The sequence below is a fragment of the Hypanus sabinus genome, chromosome 2 (assembly GCF_030144855.1).
Source record: "Hypanus sabinus isolate sHypSab1 chromosome 2, sHypSab1.hap1, whole genome shotgun sequence".
NCBI classification, from domain to species: Eukaryota; Metazoa; Chordata; class Chondrichthyes; order Myliobatiformes; family Dasyatidae; genus Hypanus; species Hypanus sabinus.
Genome location: NC_082707.1, coordinates 84,921,082 through 84,941,234, shown reverse-complemented (window position 1 = coordinate 84,941,234; position 20,153 = coordinate 84,921,082). Strand labels below are relative to the sequence as shown.

The 20,153-nt window shown below is 45.3% G+C and overlaps 1 protein-coding gene across 1 annotated transcript in view; it reads right to left on the bottom strand.

The window, feature by feature from the left end:
- The window catches only part of LOC132403691 (espin-like protein), a 187,399-nt gene that overhangs the window by 142,431 nt on the left and 24,815 nt on the right, over positions 1 to 20,153 (bottom strand). Inside the window, exon 3 of the mRNA XM_059987271.1 lies at positions 2,359 to 2,545. Within this exon, the coding sequence (XP_059843254.1) occupies positions 2,359 to 2,545 (187 nt within the window). The remainder of the gene's footprint in view (positions 1 to 2,358; positions 2,546 to 20,153) is intronic.

Here is a 20,153-nt window from a genome sequence, read left to right as displayed (position 1 = left end):
ATACAGTCCTATCCGAGTCGACTTATGCTGAAACTCTCCACCCCTGTAAGCTATCAGGTAAATCTGTACATCACTCTTTAGTTAAGGAGAGACAAACTGTACATGACGTTGCAGGTTTAGCAAGTCCTTGTTTTTCTCTTATATTCAAATCCCTTCATGATAAAGACCAACATGCCCTTTGTCTCCTATAAATAGAAGAAATTCTGCGGATGCTGGAGGTCTCCTACGCTGCTGCACCTGCAAGGTCAAGATCGCTCTGAGTGGAGGACACCCTGTCCCTTTGAACATTCTTTATCTGTCACTGTGATCCTGCTTTTCATCTTGTGCTCCAAGCTCAATGTGCGCTCACATCATATTGGATCCGTCCTGCCCTCAAACACTGGCCTCCCTGGAGTTTCTTCGCATTGTCCTCCCCATTCACAATATCGCCAGTTTTGTGTCAAAACGAAATGCATCTCACAAACACAAAACACGGTTGCATGTGTGGCATTTACAAACATGACTTGCCGCATATACACACACTCACCAATGTAATGTGCAGCCATGTTGATGAGTGTGTGTATATATGGTCAACATATACTGCACATCCCCATACAGACTGGGTGGAATAGTGGTTAGCACGACTCTATAACAGTCCAGTGACTGGGTTCAATTCCCATCGCTGTCTGTGAGAAGTTTGCATGTTCTGCCCATGACCATGCCAGTTTCCTCCGGGTGCTCTGGTTTCTTCCCACTTTCCCAAGGCAAACGGGTGTAATGTGGCAGCGGTGGGCTCATTGGGCCGGAAGGGCCTGTTGCTGTCCTGTATCCCTAAATAAATGTAATCTATGTGTATACCCACACAGATTCCCATTCTAATGTACACACGCACACACATTGAAAAAGCAGGCACATTCTGTGGCCACTGAGTGTCCATTCATGCTCCTCTGTTGTCGTGACCCATCCACTTCAAGGTTCAGGATGCTTTTCTACATACCACTGTTGTAATGCGTGGTTGTTTGAGTTACTGTCGTCTTCCCCTCAGCTTGAACCAGGCTGGCCATTCTCCTCTGACCTCCCTCATTAGCAGAGTGTTTCTGCCCGCAGAATTGCTGCTCGCTGGATGCTTTTTGTTTCTCTCACCATTCTCTGTAAACTCTAGAGACTGTTGTGTGTGACAAGCAAACCATCCTTTCTGACACCAATGAAAAGTCACTTGTATTTCTTCCCTATTCTGATGTTTGGTCTGAACCTCTTGACCATGTCCGCATGTTTTTATGCATTGAGTTGCAGCCACATGATCAACTGATTTGCATTAACGAGGCAGGTCTACCTAATAAAGTGGCCACTGAACGTACACACGGTCTCGCACTTTTATAACACAGCACTTTAACCTAAATGTTTCAGTATCTCATTAGCAAAGTCTGTATTTCATGAATCAATGCTCCCATCTCCAGACACAATGCTGTGAACCGGTGTCCTGCATCCTTGCAGAGATGGCCATGTCCAATGAAACAGTATTCCACATGGTAATCTCCAACCTGATACCATCAATAGTGATTTCTATAAATTCCGACAACTGCAGCCCTCTGTTCCCACTTTCATTTCCTTTATCACACTGAACCTATCACCCTCTTTCTCCTCACCATCACTCTGTTACCCCTCCCCTGCCATTGTGATCAGCCTGTCTCCCACACTCTTCTACCTCCAGTCTTCACTTCCTTCTCTTTTTTCCCTCTTGGTCAGTTCACTGTCCTCTCCTATCAGAATCCATTTTATTCAGCCCTTTCCCACTTCCACCTATCACATCCCAGCTTCTTCCTTCCCCCTCTCTGCTCTCCCCCACCTGCCTATCTTCCCCTCTCACCTGGATGAGCCAACCTGTCACCCATCGGTTCTTGCTCCTCCCCTCCCCTACCCTCCTATACTGCCTTCCCCACTCTTTCTCTTCAGCCCTAATAAAAGGTGTTGACTGATTTCCCACCCCGGTATTGCCACCAGCATTTTGTGTGTTGTCCCATGAAGCAATACCCTGTGTTCTGACTGATGCCATTGTTTATTTATTAGGGAGATACAGCGAGGCAAAAGCCCTTCCAGCCCAATGAGCCACCCTGCCCAGCAACCCACCTATTTAACCCTAGCAGAATCAGGGGGCAATTTACAATGACCTATTAACCTACTAACTGGTACATCTTTAGACTGTGGGAGGAAACCGGAGCACCCGGAAGAAACCCACGCGGTCACAGGGAGGAATGTACAAACTCCTTACAAAGGACACTGGAATTGAACCCTAACCCAACCCCGACGCCCCGAGCTGTATTGGTGTCATGCCACTGTAGCTCCCATGATCACCCGGCTGCAATAGCGCCATTGACGTACCAGCCACAGCACCACGGCGCTATGTCCCATCTGAGCCGCGGCGTGCAGGACTGTCATCCCATCGTGCGTCCGTAGGTTGAAGTTGGCTTTGCAGTCTTTGATGAGGAATTGAACGATGTGAAGGTGCCCCTCCTGACAGGCCAGGTAGAGGGGCGTCGCACCGCTTTGAGTCTGCTTATTCAGAGCCCTGCAGAGAAAAGGAGAAACTTCAGTGTGTTCCTGGAGCCAGGTCCCAGAATAATGGCCAGCCAAAGACTGGTTTCCAATATCTTCAGGTGTCTTTTTTTACATTCATTCTGATTGATTACATCTTCCAGTCATCTATACGCTCATGGATATGTGACATAGCATCAGAGTTAGGCCATTCAGCCCATCATTCTCCACCATTCCATCATGGCTGATTTATTATCCACTCAACCCCATTTTTCTGCCTCCTTCCTGTAACCTGAAGCTATCAATGTCTGCTTTAATATACCCAATGACTTGGCCTCGCACAGCCATCTGTCACAATAAATTCCACAGATTCACCACCCTCTCGCTCAAGAAACCATTCCTTATCTCTGTCCTAAACAGACGTCCTTCTATCCTGAGTCTAGGCCCTCTGGTCTTAGACTGTCCCATTATAGGGATCCTCTCCACATCCACTCTCTCTAGGCCTTTCAATATTTGATAAGTTTGAATGTGATTCCTTCTAACCTTTTAAACTCCTGTGAGTACAGTCCCACCCAAAGCCATAAAATGCCTCTCGTGTGTTAACCCTTTCATTCCCAGCATCATTCTTGTGAACCTCTTCTGGACCTTCAGAAAGACAACACATCCTTTCTTAGATAAGGGACCCAAAACTGTTCACAGTACCCCAAGTGGGCCTGATCAATGCCCTATAAATCTTCAGCATTACATCCTTGCTTTTGTTTCAAGTCCTTTCCAAATGAATGCCAACAATGCCCACCTTCCTCACCACCGACACAACCGGCAAGTTAACCTTTAGGGAATCCTGCATGAGGAGTCCACAACTTCTTTTGCAGCCCTGATTTCTGAAAAGTGGAAAGCCACTGTTAGGCCAAATGCTAGAAATTCCTTTGGTGTCTGGCGTGTATGGTAAGGCTAGGTCATGGTCATATGTTTAAGGATACCTTCCCATCTGAAGTCTGGCCCTTCCAGCCAAAACTGTACATTATATAATACCTGACCCGTTGCTCTCTGTACGATGTTAGAGATGATCTCGTCGAGAGGTCAGAGTCTGACTGGTTATGAAGAGGAAGCTGCTGTAGTTCTTTCGCAAACAAGGCATCTTTGTTAGTTTAAATTCTCTCTCACCATTCAGTCTATAAGGCAGTAAAGGGAAGGGAACAGTGAGACACAACTCAACCCCACTTCAGAATGAAAATCAGGTTTAATATCACCAGCATATGTTGTGAAATGTGTTGTCTGTGCGGCAGCAGTACAATACAATATACAGTAGTAGAGAAAAGGCTGGAAATTACATTAACTATATATATAAAATAATTAAATAAGTAGTGCAAACATAAAAATAAAAAAGTAGTGAGGTAGTATTCATGGGTTCAATGTCCATTCAGAAATCGGATTGCAGAGGGGAAAAAGCTGTTCCTGAATCGCTGAGTGTGTGCTTTCAGGCTCCTGTACCTCCTCCCTGATGGTTGCAGTGAGAACAAGGCATGTCCTGGGTGATATGGGGGTCCTTCAGTGATGGGTGCCACCTTTCAGAGGTATTGCTCGCTGAAGATGTCCTGGAAACCAAGTATGCTAGTGCCCATGGTGGAGCTGACAGTTCACAACTTTTTCTGTTTCTGTCAGTCCTGTGCAGTGGTCCCCCATACCAGATGGTGATGCAGCCATTTAGAATACTCTCCACAGTAAATCTGTAGAAATCTATCAGTGTCTATGGTGTCATACCAGATTTCCTGAAACTCCTGATGAAATATACCTGCTGTCATGCCTTCTTTACAATTGCATCGATATGATGAGCCCATGATAGATCCTCAGAGATATTGACACCCAGGTACTTGAAACTGCTCACTCTTTCCACTTCTGATCCCTTCATAAGGACTGGTATGTTTCCTCTCCTCTTACCCTTTCTGAAGTCCACAATCAGCTCTTCGGTCTTACTGACGTTGAATGCAAGGTTGTTGTTGTGACCCCATCAACTAGCTGATTTACCTCACTCCTATGTGTCCTCTTGTCACCATCTGAAATTCTGCCCACAATAGTTGTATCATCAACAAATTTACAGATGGCATTTGAGCTATGCCTAGCCACACAGTGATGGGGGTAGAGAGAGTAGAACAGTGGGCTAAGCATGCACCCCTGAGGTACACCAGTCAGTGAGGTGAAGATGTTTATTCTGATCTGCACAGATTGTGCTCTTCCAGTGAGGAAGTCGGGGATCCAGCTGCAGAGGGAGGTACAGAGGCCCACGTTCTGGAGCTTTTTGATCAGAACTATAGGAACGACTGTTAAATGCTGAGCTGTAGTGAATAAACAACATTCTGACAGAGATATTTGTGTTGTCCAGATGACCCAGGACCATGTGGAAAGCCAATGAGATCACATCAACGTAGACCTATTGTAGTGATAGGCAAATTGCAATGGGTCCATGTCCCAGCAGACAGAGGAGTTGATTCTGACCATCAACAAACTCTCAAAACAATACATCACCATAGATGTGAGTGCTACTGGATGATAGACTTTAAGGCAGCTCACCCTGCTCTTCTTGGACTCTGGTATAATTGTCGCCCTTTTGAAGCAGTTGAGAACATCCAAATGCAGCAATGAGAGATTGAAAATGCCTTTGAAAACTCCTGCCAGCTGGTTGGCACAGGCTTTCAGAGGTTTTCACACCCCACCTCAACAAATTGACAGTCGTCCTCATCCACTACCAACAAACTGCTGAAATGACCCAGCCCACCGTCCTATCATGTATCTGACCCACCACCAGGATTTAGCTCTTTCACTCTCTGTCCCACCACTCACCATCATACTGTGTCACTCTCTCTTTCATCGTCAGAGTGCCTGTCCCACTTCTTAGCGTCTGACCATCTGGCCCACCCCTGACTGTCTGTCCATGTCACCTCCCTTGCTGTTTGATTATACCCCAACCCCTAACCGTCTCCAGTATACACAACCTAAGCACCAGCCAGAGGGAGTCCTGCTGTTGGACTCAGAATAAAGTACACTTGTTCAAAGCTCCAGTGTTCTGTAATTGTTACTGTGAGTAGAGACAAACAAAATGTGACTATTTAAGGTCCATCTTCAATATATTAGTGTCTGTGAAACTGAGTGACAGAGAGTTAATGCCCAGGGAAGTTTTCCACAGGCGAGAATCATTATCGTTGGAACTACAAATAAGTAGGAGTCAGATCTTGAATTTCATATTGGAACTACGAGTCAGAGCTGGTATGTGATACCAAGAAAAATAATGACCAGTAATACTGTACAATAAGAGTGTGTGCACGTACAACCGTACTCCAATGAGAGTCTGTGTACGTACAACTGTTCTCCAATGAGAGTCTGTTCATGTACAACTGTTCTCCAATGAGAGTCTGTGTACATACAACTGTTCTCCAATGAGAGTGTCTGCATGTACAACTGCACTCCAATGAGAGTCCGCTCTTGTGGAACTGTTCTCCAATGACAGTCTGTCTCGTGGAATGGTTTTCAAATGAGGGCATGACTGTGGAATTGCAGTCCAAAGAGTATGTTGTGACTCTGGAAATGTACTCCAATGACAACGTGTCTAAGTAACTGTACTCCAATGAGGTGTGACCATGAAATTGCTTTCTTTGGAAAGTCTCTCTCCATGCCAGTGCAAAATAGTAATCCATTTCTATTTAAGGAACCTTAAGGCTTTCTGAGCCAGCTCCTGTGGAACAGAACCTCAGTGTAGGTCAATATCCATTGATTCAATGAACTCAGGCTTCTCCCTTCCAATTGTCAACTTTACTAGCAATCCTGCATTGCTATTCATCCTTACAAAACTAAACTACACAATATCTCACGGTTCATGCTTCATGAAGGCCTCCATATCTACAATTTGTTAAGAGCAAATGTGTAATAGAATTGGGGGTTGTTACCCTTGAAATGGAGGAAATTGAGGCAAAAATGTGTGTAAGCCTATTCTGTTCATTGATGCAAGTCGGTAAGCACCTGATCCTATTGGAGCTCAGAAGTCTAGAAGACTGCTTGCTTCACGTCGGGATTAGAGGTGTCTAGGGAATACTAGGTGCATTATGTTTTACCCAGAATGGGATGGGTGACACCAGAATCAACCCAAGGAACAAAGATCAACTTTATTCACCACGTACAGTATATTTACACATATTAGGAATTTGCTATGGTGTGTTGACATGACATGCATCAAACCACAACAAGATTCAACAGTTATAAAGAATTATATAAAAAATAAGTACAGATATGGAATAAATGTGCATAAATACATATATACTATTCTGTATCTGCAGTGTAAACATCAGTATGAAATGGGGTTTAAAGTGTATTGCCGTGACTGAGGTAACAGATGGAGGGGATTGAAGGGGCTAAACCAGAATTATTGATCAGATTAACTGCCTGGGGGTAGATACTTTTAAGATGGAATTATGTTTTTGTTTTAATAGCTCTATTGTGCTTCCCAGAATGGAGCTTTTGCAGAAGGAAGTTTGTACGGTAGGTAGTGTCCACAATGATTTTCCTGTCTGCTTCTTTGTCCTGGACACATACAGTGATGGTGGACAGTGGCCTTGGCTGCTGACCTGACAGTTGGCTATAGTTTTGCTGCATTGCGAGTGGTTGCTGGATCAAACAAAACAGAAATATCTGATATGTCTTTAAGGAGTTTGTATGTTCTCCCCCTGACTGCATGGGTTTCCTCCCACAGTCCAAAGACATACAGTTTGGTAGGTTGATTGCTCATTGTGAATTGTCCTGTGGGGTTAAATTGGGGGTTGCGGGCAGTGTGACTCGAAGGCTCAGAAGGGCCTACTCCATATCGCACCACTGTGTTCTGGGGAAGATGGAATTTTATCAAGTACTTGAAGAGTTCATCAACTCTTCAAGTTAATGAGGAAGAGATAGTTCTCCACACGAGATCCAGTGAAGTAATAATGCCCAGGAACCTGAACATTGAAACAGTAGGTTCCTCTACCTGAGAGTTACCGTGATAAAAAAAAATATTCCACAGCATTTAAGATGTCCCAAGCATCAAGGAGTGACTTTGATTTATTTATAAGAGACTGTGACAAAGTGCTCCTCTTTCCTCTTGCAGGAAATACTGAGGGCACAGTCTGAAAGTAACTGGATGTTCGATGTTGAGCAGAAAGTTTGTGCTGGAGCTCACTGCCCAACGAAATGTGGAGACAGAAGACCCCATCACATTTACTTGGACTTGAACCTGAAGTGCTTGTCCTGCAAGGATGTGAACCAGGTGGTATGAGTTGGATTTGGCTGGAATGAACACAATGATTTAGTTACGTTCTACTCTAAAACTACCAGGGTCCCAGGGCATTCCTAGCAGACGGCAGATTTTCCCAGACTCAGGACTGCAAGAGCACACCAAACCTAACCATGAAAACTGAGTTTCCAACACCTATGTCACATGAAGTCTCCATCCAGCTCCTGGGGAACGTCCCCCGCTGTCATGATAGAAATGTGTAGCTGTTTAGATATCCACTGTGTGACGATCATTAGCCCAAAGTACAGAAATGCTCAAAGTTAAGAGGGACAATACAACGTAATAAAGATTCAGTCAGCCCTTGAAATAATGTGAAACAATATAAAGCAATCAATGAGAAGGTAAACCATTGCAAACATAACTGTTATCACAAGGTGGCAGAAGATGCCTGGGTTCTTCAGCCATACCACAACTTGTCTCATTAAAGACGTGATGATGGCTAGCTGTTACAAAAGAGACGTTCGGCAGTTTCTAGCAGTTTAGGTATCCAGTGCATGATCCAGTCCAGTCCATCATGGGTACAGCCATTGAGCCCATCTACATGAAATGCTGTAGCAGGAAAGCAACATCTGTCATCAAGGATCCCCACCACCCAGGACATGCTCTCTTCTCACTGCTGCCATCAGGAGCCTCAGGACTCATGCCACCGGGTTCAGGAACAGTTATTGCCCCTCAATTATTAGGCTCTTGAACTTCAACTTCACTTCCCCCATCATTGAAATCTTCCCACAATCAAAGGTCTCACTTTCTTGGATTCTTCATTTCATGTTCTTGATACTTTATTATTATTATTATTATTATTATTATTGTTGTTGTTGTTGTTGTTGTTATTATTTCTTCCGTTTTGTATTTGCCAAGTTTGCTTTCTTTTGCACTCTGGTTGAACACCCAAGTTGGTGCAGTCTTTCATTGATTCGGTTTTGGTTGTTATTCTACGGATTTATTGCTTATGCCCGTAAGAAAATAGATCTCAGGTTTGTATACAGTGACGTACAGTATGTGTTCTTTGTTAATAAATTTAGTTTGAACTTTTGAACTTAGAACTTCAAAGAATGTAAGCACTTGTCTGAAAACGACCTGTCAGAAACTTGGATTGAGAACATTCAGGCTAACTTGCTAACATGAGACATGATATATATATATATATATATATATAAAAAAGACAAATTTAATCTTAAGCATAGGATAATGTCAAACCCTGATCTCAGTTTAAAAAGACTGCATTACAGAGCTTTGCTCATATCAAGGAATGGAGAAACAGACATGAACATTGAAAAAACCTGTCAGTTCAACAAAGTTATTTAACTAGGAATTGAGTAAATGATCAGCACAGCATACAGGGATATTTTTAGATGGTTTGGAATTTAAATAATTAAGGACTGTGCAGGTAACTTAATGCTTTAACATTTTCATAGAATGCTATGTTGAACAGAAAGGATTTTCTGCAGCTCTTAAAAAAGAAAAAATGTTCATTTTTAGATTCCAATGGGAAATTATTCCGCTGAATGGAAGTTTTCAAAAATATTTTAAAACAGGATTAAATGGCCCAAATGTCTGGGTTTAATTATTAGTTTAATTTCTAGAATCATAGAGACACGCAGAAGACAGAAAGGGGATAACTGGTTGCAAGTGAGGTCACAGAAACATAGAGTTTGTGGCACAGAAAGAAGCCTGTCAGTTCACAATTTCCATGCCGGTCATCACAGATCCATAGATCACAGCGTTATACAGCACAGAAATGGCCCTTTTGACCCTATCCATTCATGCTCTTCTGAGTTCATCCCATTTGATTGAGTCTGGCCCATATCCCTCTAAACCTGTCCAAGTGTTTTTAAACAGTCTATCTGTCTTTATTTCCTTTGACTGCTCGTCCCATATACCCAGCACCCTCTGTGTGGAAAAACTTTCCCTTTATCTACCTTTTAAATCTCTCCCCCTCATCTTAAATCTATGTCTTTGGCTTTTAGGTGCTAATACCTAGGGAAAAAAGACTCTAGATTATCCATTTCCCTCATAATTTTATAAACTTCTATAAGGTCACCCAGCAGTACCCTTTACACCAGGGTAATCAGACCCAGCCTATCCAACTCTCTTTACAACTCAAGCCTTTAGTCCAAGCAACACCATAGCCAGGTTTAAGAATGGTTAGTACCCCTGAACCATCAGACACTTGAACCAAAGGAGATAACTTCACTCAACTTCACTTGTCCCATCATTGAAAACGATCTCACTTTCAGGGTCTCTTTATCTTATTATCTCAACTGCATTAGCACTTCACACACCTATGCTGAGCTTATCAATTTCATCAACATTACCTCCAGCTTCCACCCTATGAAGTTCATTTGGTTCAAATACAATTCATAGAATTAGGGACCCAAGAACAAATGATAAAAAATAAGCTATTTGAAATTCAAGAAGCTTTTGAAGTGTTTTACAAAACTCTATATTCCAAAGTTCCAGATAACCCAAATTGACACCTTCTTGAATTCTCTAGAGTTACCCACTTTAAGTGAAGAACAAAATAGAACGCTGACTGCTGACATAACTGAAGTTGAATTAAAAGCTGCAATTAGTAGGCTTAAATTAAGCAAGTCACCAGGATCAGATGGGTATACGGCAGAGTGGTACAAAGAATTTAAAAATGAGTTAATTCCTGTTTTACTCCCCACACTGAACTGGGCTCTAAAAAAGGCACAAATGCCACTCAGTTGAAAGGAAGCGATAATCTCAGCTATACCGAAAGAAGGCAAGGATAAAATGGAATGTGGGTCATTTAGACCAATATCTGTTCTTAATGTAGATTATAGATTATTTACCTCCATCATGGCCAAACAATTAGAGAAGTATCTACCCATACTGATACGTAACAATCAGACAGGTTTTATATGACAATGCCAGACACAAGACAATATACGAAGGACACTTCACATTATGGATCATAAACAAAAAATAAAATCGAAGCAATAGTGATAAGCATGGACAGTGAAAAGGAATTTGATTCGGTTAATTGGAATTTTCTTTACAGAGTTTTACATAGATTTGGTTTCCAAGACACAATTATTAAAACTATATAGACACTATATGACAATCCTACTGCTAGGATTAAAATCAATGGATATTTATCAAATAGTCTTACCCTAGAAAGGGGCACAAGACAGGGTTGTGCATGGTCACCACTACTCTTCGCATTATATCTGGAACCATTAGCTCAATGCATCAGACAAAATGAATATTTCAGGGGAATTACTATTAAAGGGACAGAGCATAAATTGGCTTGTTACGCAGATGACATTTTGATCTATCTAGGGCAACCAACATACTCTTTACCTAAATTGATGCAAGCCTTTGAACAATATGGGCAATTATCAGGATACAAGATCAATATAGATAAAACCCAATTGCTTTCATATTACTATAGCCCTCCAAGAGAAATTGAAAGTAGATATCCCTGGGCATGGCACACAAAATCTTTCAAATATTTGGGCATCATTATGCCAAAAGATTTGGCAAAATTATCAGAATGTAATTATCAACCTTTATATAAAAAAATTAAGGAAGATGTGGCAAGATGGAACCTGATTCCTTTTTTCAGTCTCAGTTCAAGGATTGAGTCTATTAAAATGAATATACTGCCCAGACTGTTATATCTCTTTCAGACACTACCAATAGAGATTCAATGAATGGAACAAGATGTTATCAAGGTATATTTGGCAATGTAAATGCCTAGAGTTCATCTCAAAACTTTGCAATTAGCAAAGGAAAAGGGGGGATGGGGCTTGCCTTCTCTTAGAGATTATTATTTTTCAGCACAGTTGAGAGCTGTGATACGTTGGTGTAAACCATCATATGATGCTCAATGGGAAAACATTGAGGAGCAGGTACTTCCCATCCCCATACAAGCAATTTTGGCTGAATACAACCTGCAAAGGTACATAAATACTATTGATAACCCATGGGTGAAATTGACTCTTAAAATATGGAAAACTACTATAAAAGAATATAATCTAGAGGGAGGTATAGCAATTCTCAAATGGTGTGCATATGATGCTGATTTTACACCAAATAAATTGGATGCTGGATTTAAGGACTGGACAGCTAGATGAATAACAGTTCTTTGCAACATAATGAAAGAAGGAACACTGTTAGCTTTGAAATGTTTAAAGAGTAACACTTATTAGAAAAACAAGATTTTTATCGGTATTTACAGATGCGACAATATGTTAATAAGATGCTTAAAAAGGTAACCATGGCAAGTACATGCTTGATAGAGCTCTTTAGAAAAGCATATAATTCAGATAACAGTAGTAGAATCATTTCAAGCATGTATAAGGGGTTGTCAAATCTTAAAACACATTCGACTTCATACATTAAAACAAAATGGAAGAAGGAAGGAGGGATAATTATATCTGAGGAAGAATGGACAATAATATGGAGATATCAATGGAAGTGTACCAGTTCACAGAAATGTAGGGAGTTTGGATGGAAAAACTTGATAAGATATTTTATTACACCCTCTCAGAAATCCCATTATGATAGTAACCTCCCTGTTTGCTGGAGAAATTGTGGAAATCAAAATGCAAATCATTATCATATTTTTGGGACTGCACTGTTATCAAAAACTATTGGAGGGGGATACACAATGCCCTACAAGACATCTTTAAATGTGAAATACCCTTGGAGAGTAAGACCATATATTTTGGATATATACCTCAAGAATGGTTGAAAAGAGATGAATATTTAATGAATATACTGTTGGTGGCTGGTAAAGAGACTCTTACCAGGAAATGGTTACCACAGGAGAGCCCAACTTTAAATACATGGATGGAAACTACAATGGACATTTACAAAATGGAGAAGGTAACAGCATCTGTTAATCATAAGCTGGAACAATTTGATTCATACTGGGAAAAATGGTTTAACTACATAATGCCTCATAGGCCTGATTTTATTCTCACAAATCAATGAATCTGTTGTAAAAAGATCACTCCCTACTTGTACATAGTTTTTTCCTTTTGCTTGTTTTTTTCTTTCCACTCTTTTCTATGTGTATACCTCAGATAAATACTTTGTGGAGATTTTGTGATATATATGATATATATGTATAATGTCTGAAATACATCTTATAGAAATGTTTGTTGGATGATGAACTTCAATAAAAAATAAATAACGAAAAAAAGTTCATTTGGTTCATCTCTGACACCTCCCTCTCCTTTCTCAATCTCTCTGCCTCCATATCTGGAGACAAACTTTCAACCAACATCTTTTTCAAATCTATGGATTCCCATAGTTGTTTTGACTTGACCTCTTCCCACTGTATCTCCTGTAAAAATGCTATTCCTTTTCCCAGTTTCCTCACCTCGCCTCATCTGTTCCTAGGATGCAGATTTCTGTTCCAGGACATTGGAGATGTCCTTCTTTAAAGAATGAGGTTTCCCTCCCTCCACTATTGATACCCTCACCCACATCTCCTCCATTTCACATACATCCACACTCACCACATCTTCTTGCTGCCATAAAAGTGATAGCGTTTATCTTGTCCTTACCTACCACCCCATCAGCCTCCGCAATTTTTGCCACCTCCAAGGGGATAAATAGATCTTTTCCTCCACCACCCCCAGCTATCCCCAGGGATCACTCCTTCCACTCATCCCTCCATTCAGGGCCCCAGCCTTTCCCGCTGAGGTAACACATCACCTGAAAATCTGCTGGGTTCGCCTATTGTGTCCAGTGCTCCCAATGTGGCCTCGTCTACATTGGTGAGACCCATCTTAAATTAGGGGACCTCCGCACCGTCCCCCACAAGTGGGGCTTCCCAGTGGCAAAACATTTTAATTCCAATTCCCTTTCCTGTTCCGATGTGTTGATGCATGGCCTCCTCTTGTGCCAAGATGAGTCCACCCTCGGGGGAGGAGCAACACCTTATATTCCATCTGGATAGTCTCCAAGCTTATGGCATGAATAGCGATATCTTCTTCCAGTAAACGTTCGCTACCCGGCAGTCTTCTATTCCCCACTCTGACTTTTTACTTCTTCTCACCTGCGTATTATTTCCACCTGGGTTCCCTCAATAGACAAAAGGTGCAGAAGTAGACCATTCGGCCCCTCCTCCTCCCCTTTCTCATATGGTCCACTCCCCTCTCCTTCTTCTCCAGCCTTCAACCTATCCCACCCACCCAGCTTCGCCTGCACCTTCCAGCTAGTCTCTTACCCCTTCTGCCAGATTTTTATTTTGGCATCTTCCCCTTCCTCTCAGTCCAGAAGAAGGGTCTTGGCCCGAAACACCGACTATCAATTCTTTTCAATAGATGCTGCCTGACCAGCTGTGTTCCTCCAGCATTTTGTGTCTGTTGCCCATTATCTCATGTTCTCATTATTTATTGCTATTTATTTATATTTGCATTTGCACAGTTTGTTGTCTTCTGCAGTCTGGTTGATCTTTCATTGATCCTGTTATTGTTACCATTCTACAGATTTGCTGCGTATGCCCACAAGGAAGTGAATTTCACAGCTTTATATGGAGATATACTGTATATTTATTTTGATAGCACAATTTAATCACATTGTTCCTTTTGCACAGTGACCAGAACTGTGCATAATACTCAAAGGGTGGTCTACCCAGTGCTTGGCACAATTTGTTCAGTGTCACAGTTGTTGAAGGCCAGCATTAAGTATGCCCACTTTGCCACCTGTCTATCTGTTTTGTCACTTTCGGGGAACTATATATTTGTGTACACATTTCCCTCTGTTCACCCACACGCCCCAGAGCCCTGCTTTTGGCCCGCTTTGGAATAACTTTTCAAAGTGCATCAACTTGCACAAGTTTGAGTTAAGTTCGGACCACTACGACTTTGCCCACTTCCCCAGCTGGTCAATATCATGTTGTACTTTGACACGGCAAAGTAGTGGTTTGCATAACGCTTTGCAGTAAAGGTGACCGGGGTTCAATTGCTGCCGCTGCCTGTGAGGAGTTTGTACGTTCTCCCTGTGACCGCGTGGGTTTCCTCCGGGCGCTCTGATTTCCTCCCACAAACCAAAGGTGAACCAGATGGTCATTGTAAATTGTCCCATGATTAGGCTAGGATTAAATGGCTCACATGCCTACTCTGCCCTGTATTTCAATAAAATTAAATAAAAACAAAAGACAACCTTCCTCACTGACCACCATGCCACTAATTTTAAGGTCAAACACAAAATAACTACTCACGACATCTACACCTTCATCCAAATAATTAACATTAATGACAAACAGCAGGGGACCAGTAATGCAGATACCACAGGACAAAACACCTACATTATATCTACTGAATATGGCAATTCGGACAGGCAAAACAGTACCACAAAAATTGCATTCATACTTACTCCCCTGCATCAGCTCTCTCCCATCTTTACATTACTCTCCCCACGTTTTCTCTATCTGCTATTTTGTATTCACCTCTGTTTCAAACTGGCATACTCTGTACCTGTCTAAGAGTCTAGCTGGGTGTTGGTTCGTACGAGTGCTGAAGTCAGGACGGTGGAACTGCCGGCGACGGTCAGTGTACCGGGGGAGGAGGGGCCGTGGGGGCTCCACTCCTACAAGGATGAGGCTGAGGAGACATCGGAGGAAGAGTTAGAGCCAGAGGTGGACCCCAGAGAGGTGCCCGGCACTAGTAAAGGGAGGTGGGAGGAGGGAGTCGTGACTAAGCCCCGCTCCCCAGGTAGGGTGGAAGCCTCGGAGCTGGCAGCCGCACTTAATTCCCTAGTGGGGGTGGCCGAGAGGCCACGGCTGAAGCTGGGGGTGTTCTCCAGAGCCAAGCCTACTCCGGACGGGGAGGTGGACTATGAGACCTGGATCGAGCATACGTCTTTGATGTATTTGGAGTGGCCAGGCTCAGAGGAGGAGAAGAGGCAGCGATTGGTGGGAAGTTTGAGGGGTTTAGCAGCCAAAACCGTCCGGGAGTTGAAAGCTGAGAAGCCTGGGGCCTCAGTGGAGGAATGCATAGAAGTTTTGGAGGGAGCGTTTGGGTTGTCAGGGGAACCCTGGCTGCTTTTAGCAGAGTTTCAACGCCTGGAACAATGGAGAGGGGAAAAGCTCTCCGAGTACATATTTAGGTTGGAGGGGATGCTCTCGGGGCTGCGGCGCCGAGGGGTAGTGAAGGCGATTGACGTGGCTAGCGTGAGGATGAGTCAGCTATTCAGTGGCTCTCTGGAGGAGGACAAGGTGGCGTGGACTATCCGGCAAGCTTATAGGAAAGGTCCCCCTCCATCCTTCGGGCAACTGATTAGAGAGGTGCGAGAGGAAGAGACAGCGTTGGGGCGGAAAAGGGGCACGGGCCTACGGGAGCAATCCTCAGCGATACAGGAAGTGGTGGCTGAGTTGAGGAATGACAATCCCCTGGGGAGTAGGGAACCCCCTTTGGAGGGGAGGGACAGGGGAGGTACCTACTCTCAGGGGCGATCAGTGCAGTGGATTGGGAGCAGGAGCCGTCCTGGGAGAGGAGGGGCGGCCGGAAGTGTGTGCTTTAACTGTGGGAAAGAGGGGCATTTCAGGCGGGACTGTGGAAGGCCAAGGGTGTGCTATAGCTGTGGAGAGGAGGGTCACTTTAGGTGGGATTGTGAGAGACAAGGAGTCCCGCGGAGGACAAGCCCCCCTATGACTAAAAAGGGAGAGGTGTCAGGAAACTTAGGAGAGGCTCAGTGAGGGAATGGACTGGAGCCTCTGGAGGAACACGTTCCCAGAGATCAGCTGGAAGACCACCGGGTGCCCACGCCTCTGTTCCGGATGGGCTGGTAGGACCCCGTGCCAGTGTGGGTCTACGGATAGAGGGAATTTACGCAAAAGCCGTTCTTGATACGGGATCGCAGGTGACCTTATTGTACCGGTCTTTGTACAATCAACATCTAAAGCATTTGCCCGTAACACCATTTGACGCCCTGCAGATTTGGGGTGTGAGCGAGGGTGACTACCCGTACGATGGGTACCTATCGGTGAGATTGGAGTTCTCGGAGGGCGATGTGGGAGTGTCGGAAGCTATTGAGACGTTGGTGTTGGTGTGTCCTGACCCGGTGGAAACCGGTGGTGCTGCCCTCCTGGTGGGGACTAACTCCCCAGTTGTGCGACGGCTCCTGGGAGCTTGTAAGGAGAAAGGGGGGGAAGACTTTCTGGAGACCCTCTCGGTGCATCCAGTGTTTCGAGCAGGGTTCGAAGAAGGGGTTGCCTCCCAAGGGCTGGACCCAGAGTGTAAACAAGGGACGGTGTGGTGTATGCAGCAGGGCCCAAGGTGATCCGACCTGGGGAGGTAGCACTAGTGATGGGGACCCCCAGATTCCCAGGAGTGCCGATGGGAGAAGCCCTGTTAGTAGACGCCCCAGACGATCTTGAAGGGGAGACACGATTTCCGGCGGGGGCGCTGGTGAGGCCCGAAGTGCAGAGACCAGGGGTGGCACATGCGAGGCGTATAGCTGTAAGTGTCAGGAACACCACGGCAAGAGAAATCACCTTTAAGAGGGGAATGCCGCTGGCACATCTGTTCCTGGTGACGGTAATGTCTAGCGCACCAGTGCGGACCCCTAACGGGGAGGGATCGGAGCATCGAAGGGAGCTGACCGCTGAAGCCTTTAACTTCGGGGATTCCCCAGTGTCGCCGTAGTGGAAACGCAGGCTAGTGGAGAAGATGCTGAAGATGGAAGCTGTTTTTTCTAGGGGCGAGTTTGATGTTGGCTGCTCCAAAAGCACTCGCCACACCATCCGGGTGACGGAGGACACCCCGTTCAGAGAGAGATCCCGGCGGCTGGCTCCAGCAGATGTTGAGGACGTGCGACAGCACTTGTGCAAGTTGAAGGAGGCCGGAATCATAGCTGAGTCTCGAAGTCCTTATGCGTCCCCAATAGTGGTGGCACGGAAGAAGAATGGGCGAGTGCGCATGTGTGTTGACTACAGGACGTTGAATCGGCGAACTGTCCCTGATCAATATACTGTCCCAAGAGTCGAGGATGCGTTGGCCTGCCTGAGCGGTGCGAAGTGCTTCAGTGTGCTGGATTTAAGAAGTGGGTATTACCAGATCCCGATGAGTGCGGCCGATAAAGAGAAGACCGCTTTTATCTGCCCGCTGGGGTTCTTTCAGTTCGAACGAATGCCCCAAGGCATATCGGGAGCCCCAGCCACCTTCCAGAGGCTCATGGAGAGAACTGTGGGGGATATGAATCTGTTGGAGGTGCTGGTGTACCTGGACGATTTGATAGTGTTTGGATCGACTTTGGAGGAACATGAGGAGAGGCTGTTGAAGGTGTTGGGCCGGCTTAATGAAGAAGGGTTGAAGCTTTCCCTGGACAAATGCCAGTTCTGCAAGTCGTCGGTTAACTACATTGGCCATATCATTTCGCGAGAGGGAGTGGCTACTGATCCAACCAAGATAGAGGCTGTGACCACCTGGCCGAGACCCCAGAAAGTGGGTGCTCTGCGCTCATTTTTGGGGTTCTGTGGGTATTACCGGCGATTTGTGAAAGGATACGCCAAAGTGTGTCACCCGTTAACTCAACTGTTGTGTGGCTATCCCCCGGTGGGGAAGAAGAGGACGGGGAACCAGAGGCAGGATGCTGGAGGATACTGGAACCCGGCGGAACCTTTTGGCTCGAGATGGGATGATCAATGTGAAGAGGCGTTCCGATCTTTGAAAAGGGCACTGACCCAGGCCCCGGTGTTGGCTTTTGCCGATCCCCAGAAGCCATATGTGCTGCACACGGATGCCAGCTGAGAGGGTCTCGGGGCTGTTCTGTACCAGGAGCATGGCAAAGCATTGAGGCCGGTAGCCTTTGTCAGCCGAAGCTTGTCGCCATCGGAGAGAAACTATCCCACTCACAAGTTGGAGTTCCTGGCGCTGAAGTGGGCGGTGGTGGACAAGCTGGGCGATTACCTTTACGGAGCCAAGTTTGAGGTGAGAACGGATAACAATCCTCTCACTTATATTTTGACTTCGGCGAAGCTGGATGCCACAGGACATCGGTGGCTGGCGGCATTGTCGGTATATGAGTTCAGCCTGAGGTACCGCCCCGGAAGCAAGAATATCGATGCGGATGCATTGTCTCGTCAGGAGCCGGGGGAGGAGGAGAGGGACGAGGAGTGGGAGAGTGTTCCTGCCCCTGGAGTGAAGGCGATGTGTCAGTTTGTTATCACCGTGAAGACCGAGGGAAGAGGGAGGCTGGAACGAGCCGTGGACCATTTGGGGGTTTTTGACTACGCCATACCCCTAGTTTACTGTGACCTGACCGCTCTGGGGACTAAACAGTTGCCGGAACTGAGTCCGGGGGAAGTGGCAACTGCTCAGCAAAATGACCCGGGCATTGGCACAGTGTGGAGAGCGGTCGAGAAGGGGGATGGGGCGTTGGCTGAGAAGGCGAAACACCCATACGTGCCTCTGTTGTTGAAGGAGTGGTCTCGGTTGAAGTTAAAGAACAAAATCTTGTACCGGGTAACGACGCCTCCGGACCAACCCCGCTGTTGGCAACTGCTCCTGCCGGAGGAGTATCGCCAGACTGTACTCCAGGCCTTACATGATGATTCTGGACATTTGGGGGTGGAAAAGACATATGGATTACTCAAAGACCGGTTCTACTGGCCCTGGATGAGGGGGGACGTTGAAGAATACTGTAGGGGATGTTGTCGTTGCATCCAGAGGAAGACCCTGCCAGCGTTGGCGGCTCCACTGTCGCACTTGCAGAGTGCGGGACCTCTGGACCTGGTATGTATGGATTTCCTGTCGATTGAGCCTGACACCAGCAACACCGCGAATGTATTAGTCATCACCGATCATTACACTCGCTATGCTCAGGCATTTCCCACCAAGGATCAGAAGGCGACGACAGTGGCGAAGGTGCTATGGGAGAAGTACTTTGTGCATTACGGCCTTCCCAGGCGAATCCATAGTGATCAGGGGCAGGACTTTGACAGCCGCCTTATCCAGGAATTACTGACTATGCTTGGGGTTGAGAAATCCAGGACTACCCCTTACCACCCACAGGGAGATCCTCAGCCAGAGAGATTCAACAGGACCCTGTTGGATATGCTCGGGACGCTGGAGATTGGGCAGAAAAGCAGGTGGAGTCGTCATATTGGACAATTGGTTCACTGTTACAATTGTACTCGCAATGATGCTACAGGGTATTCGCCCTATTATCTGATGTTCGGGCGGGAAGCGAGGTTGCCCATTGACGTGTGTTTTGGAGGTGGAGTGGGTGAATTTCCCGGGAAGTCCCATCTAAAGTACGTGTCCGACATGAAGAGGGAGTTACAGCGGGTGTACGAGTTGGCCGAGGCGGCGGCTACCAAACAAAATCAGCGGAATAAGATGCGGTA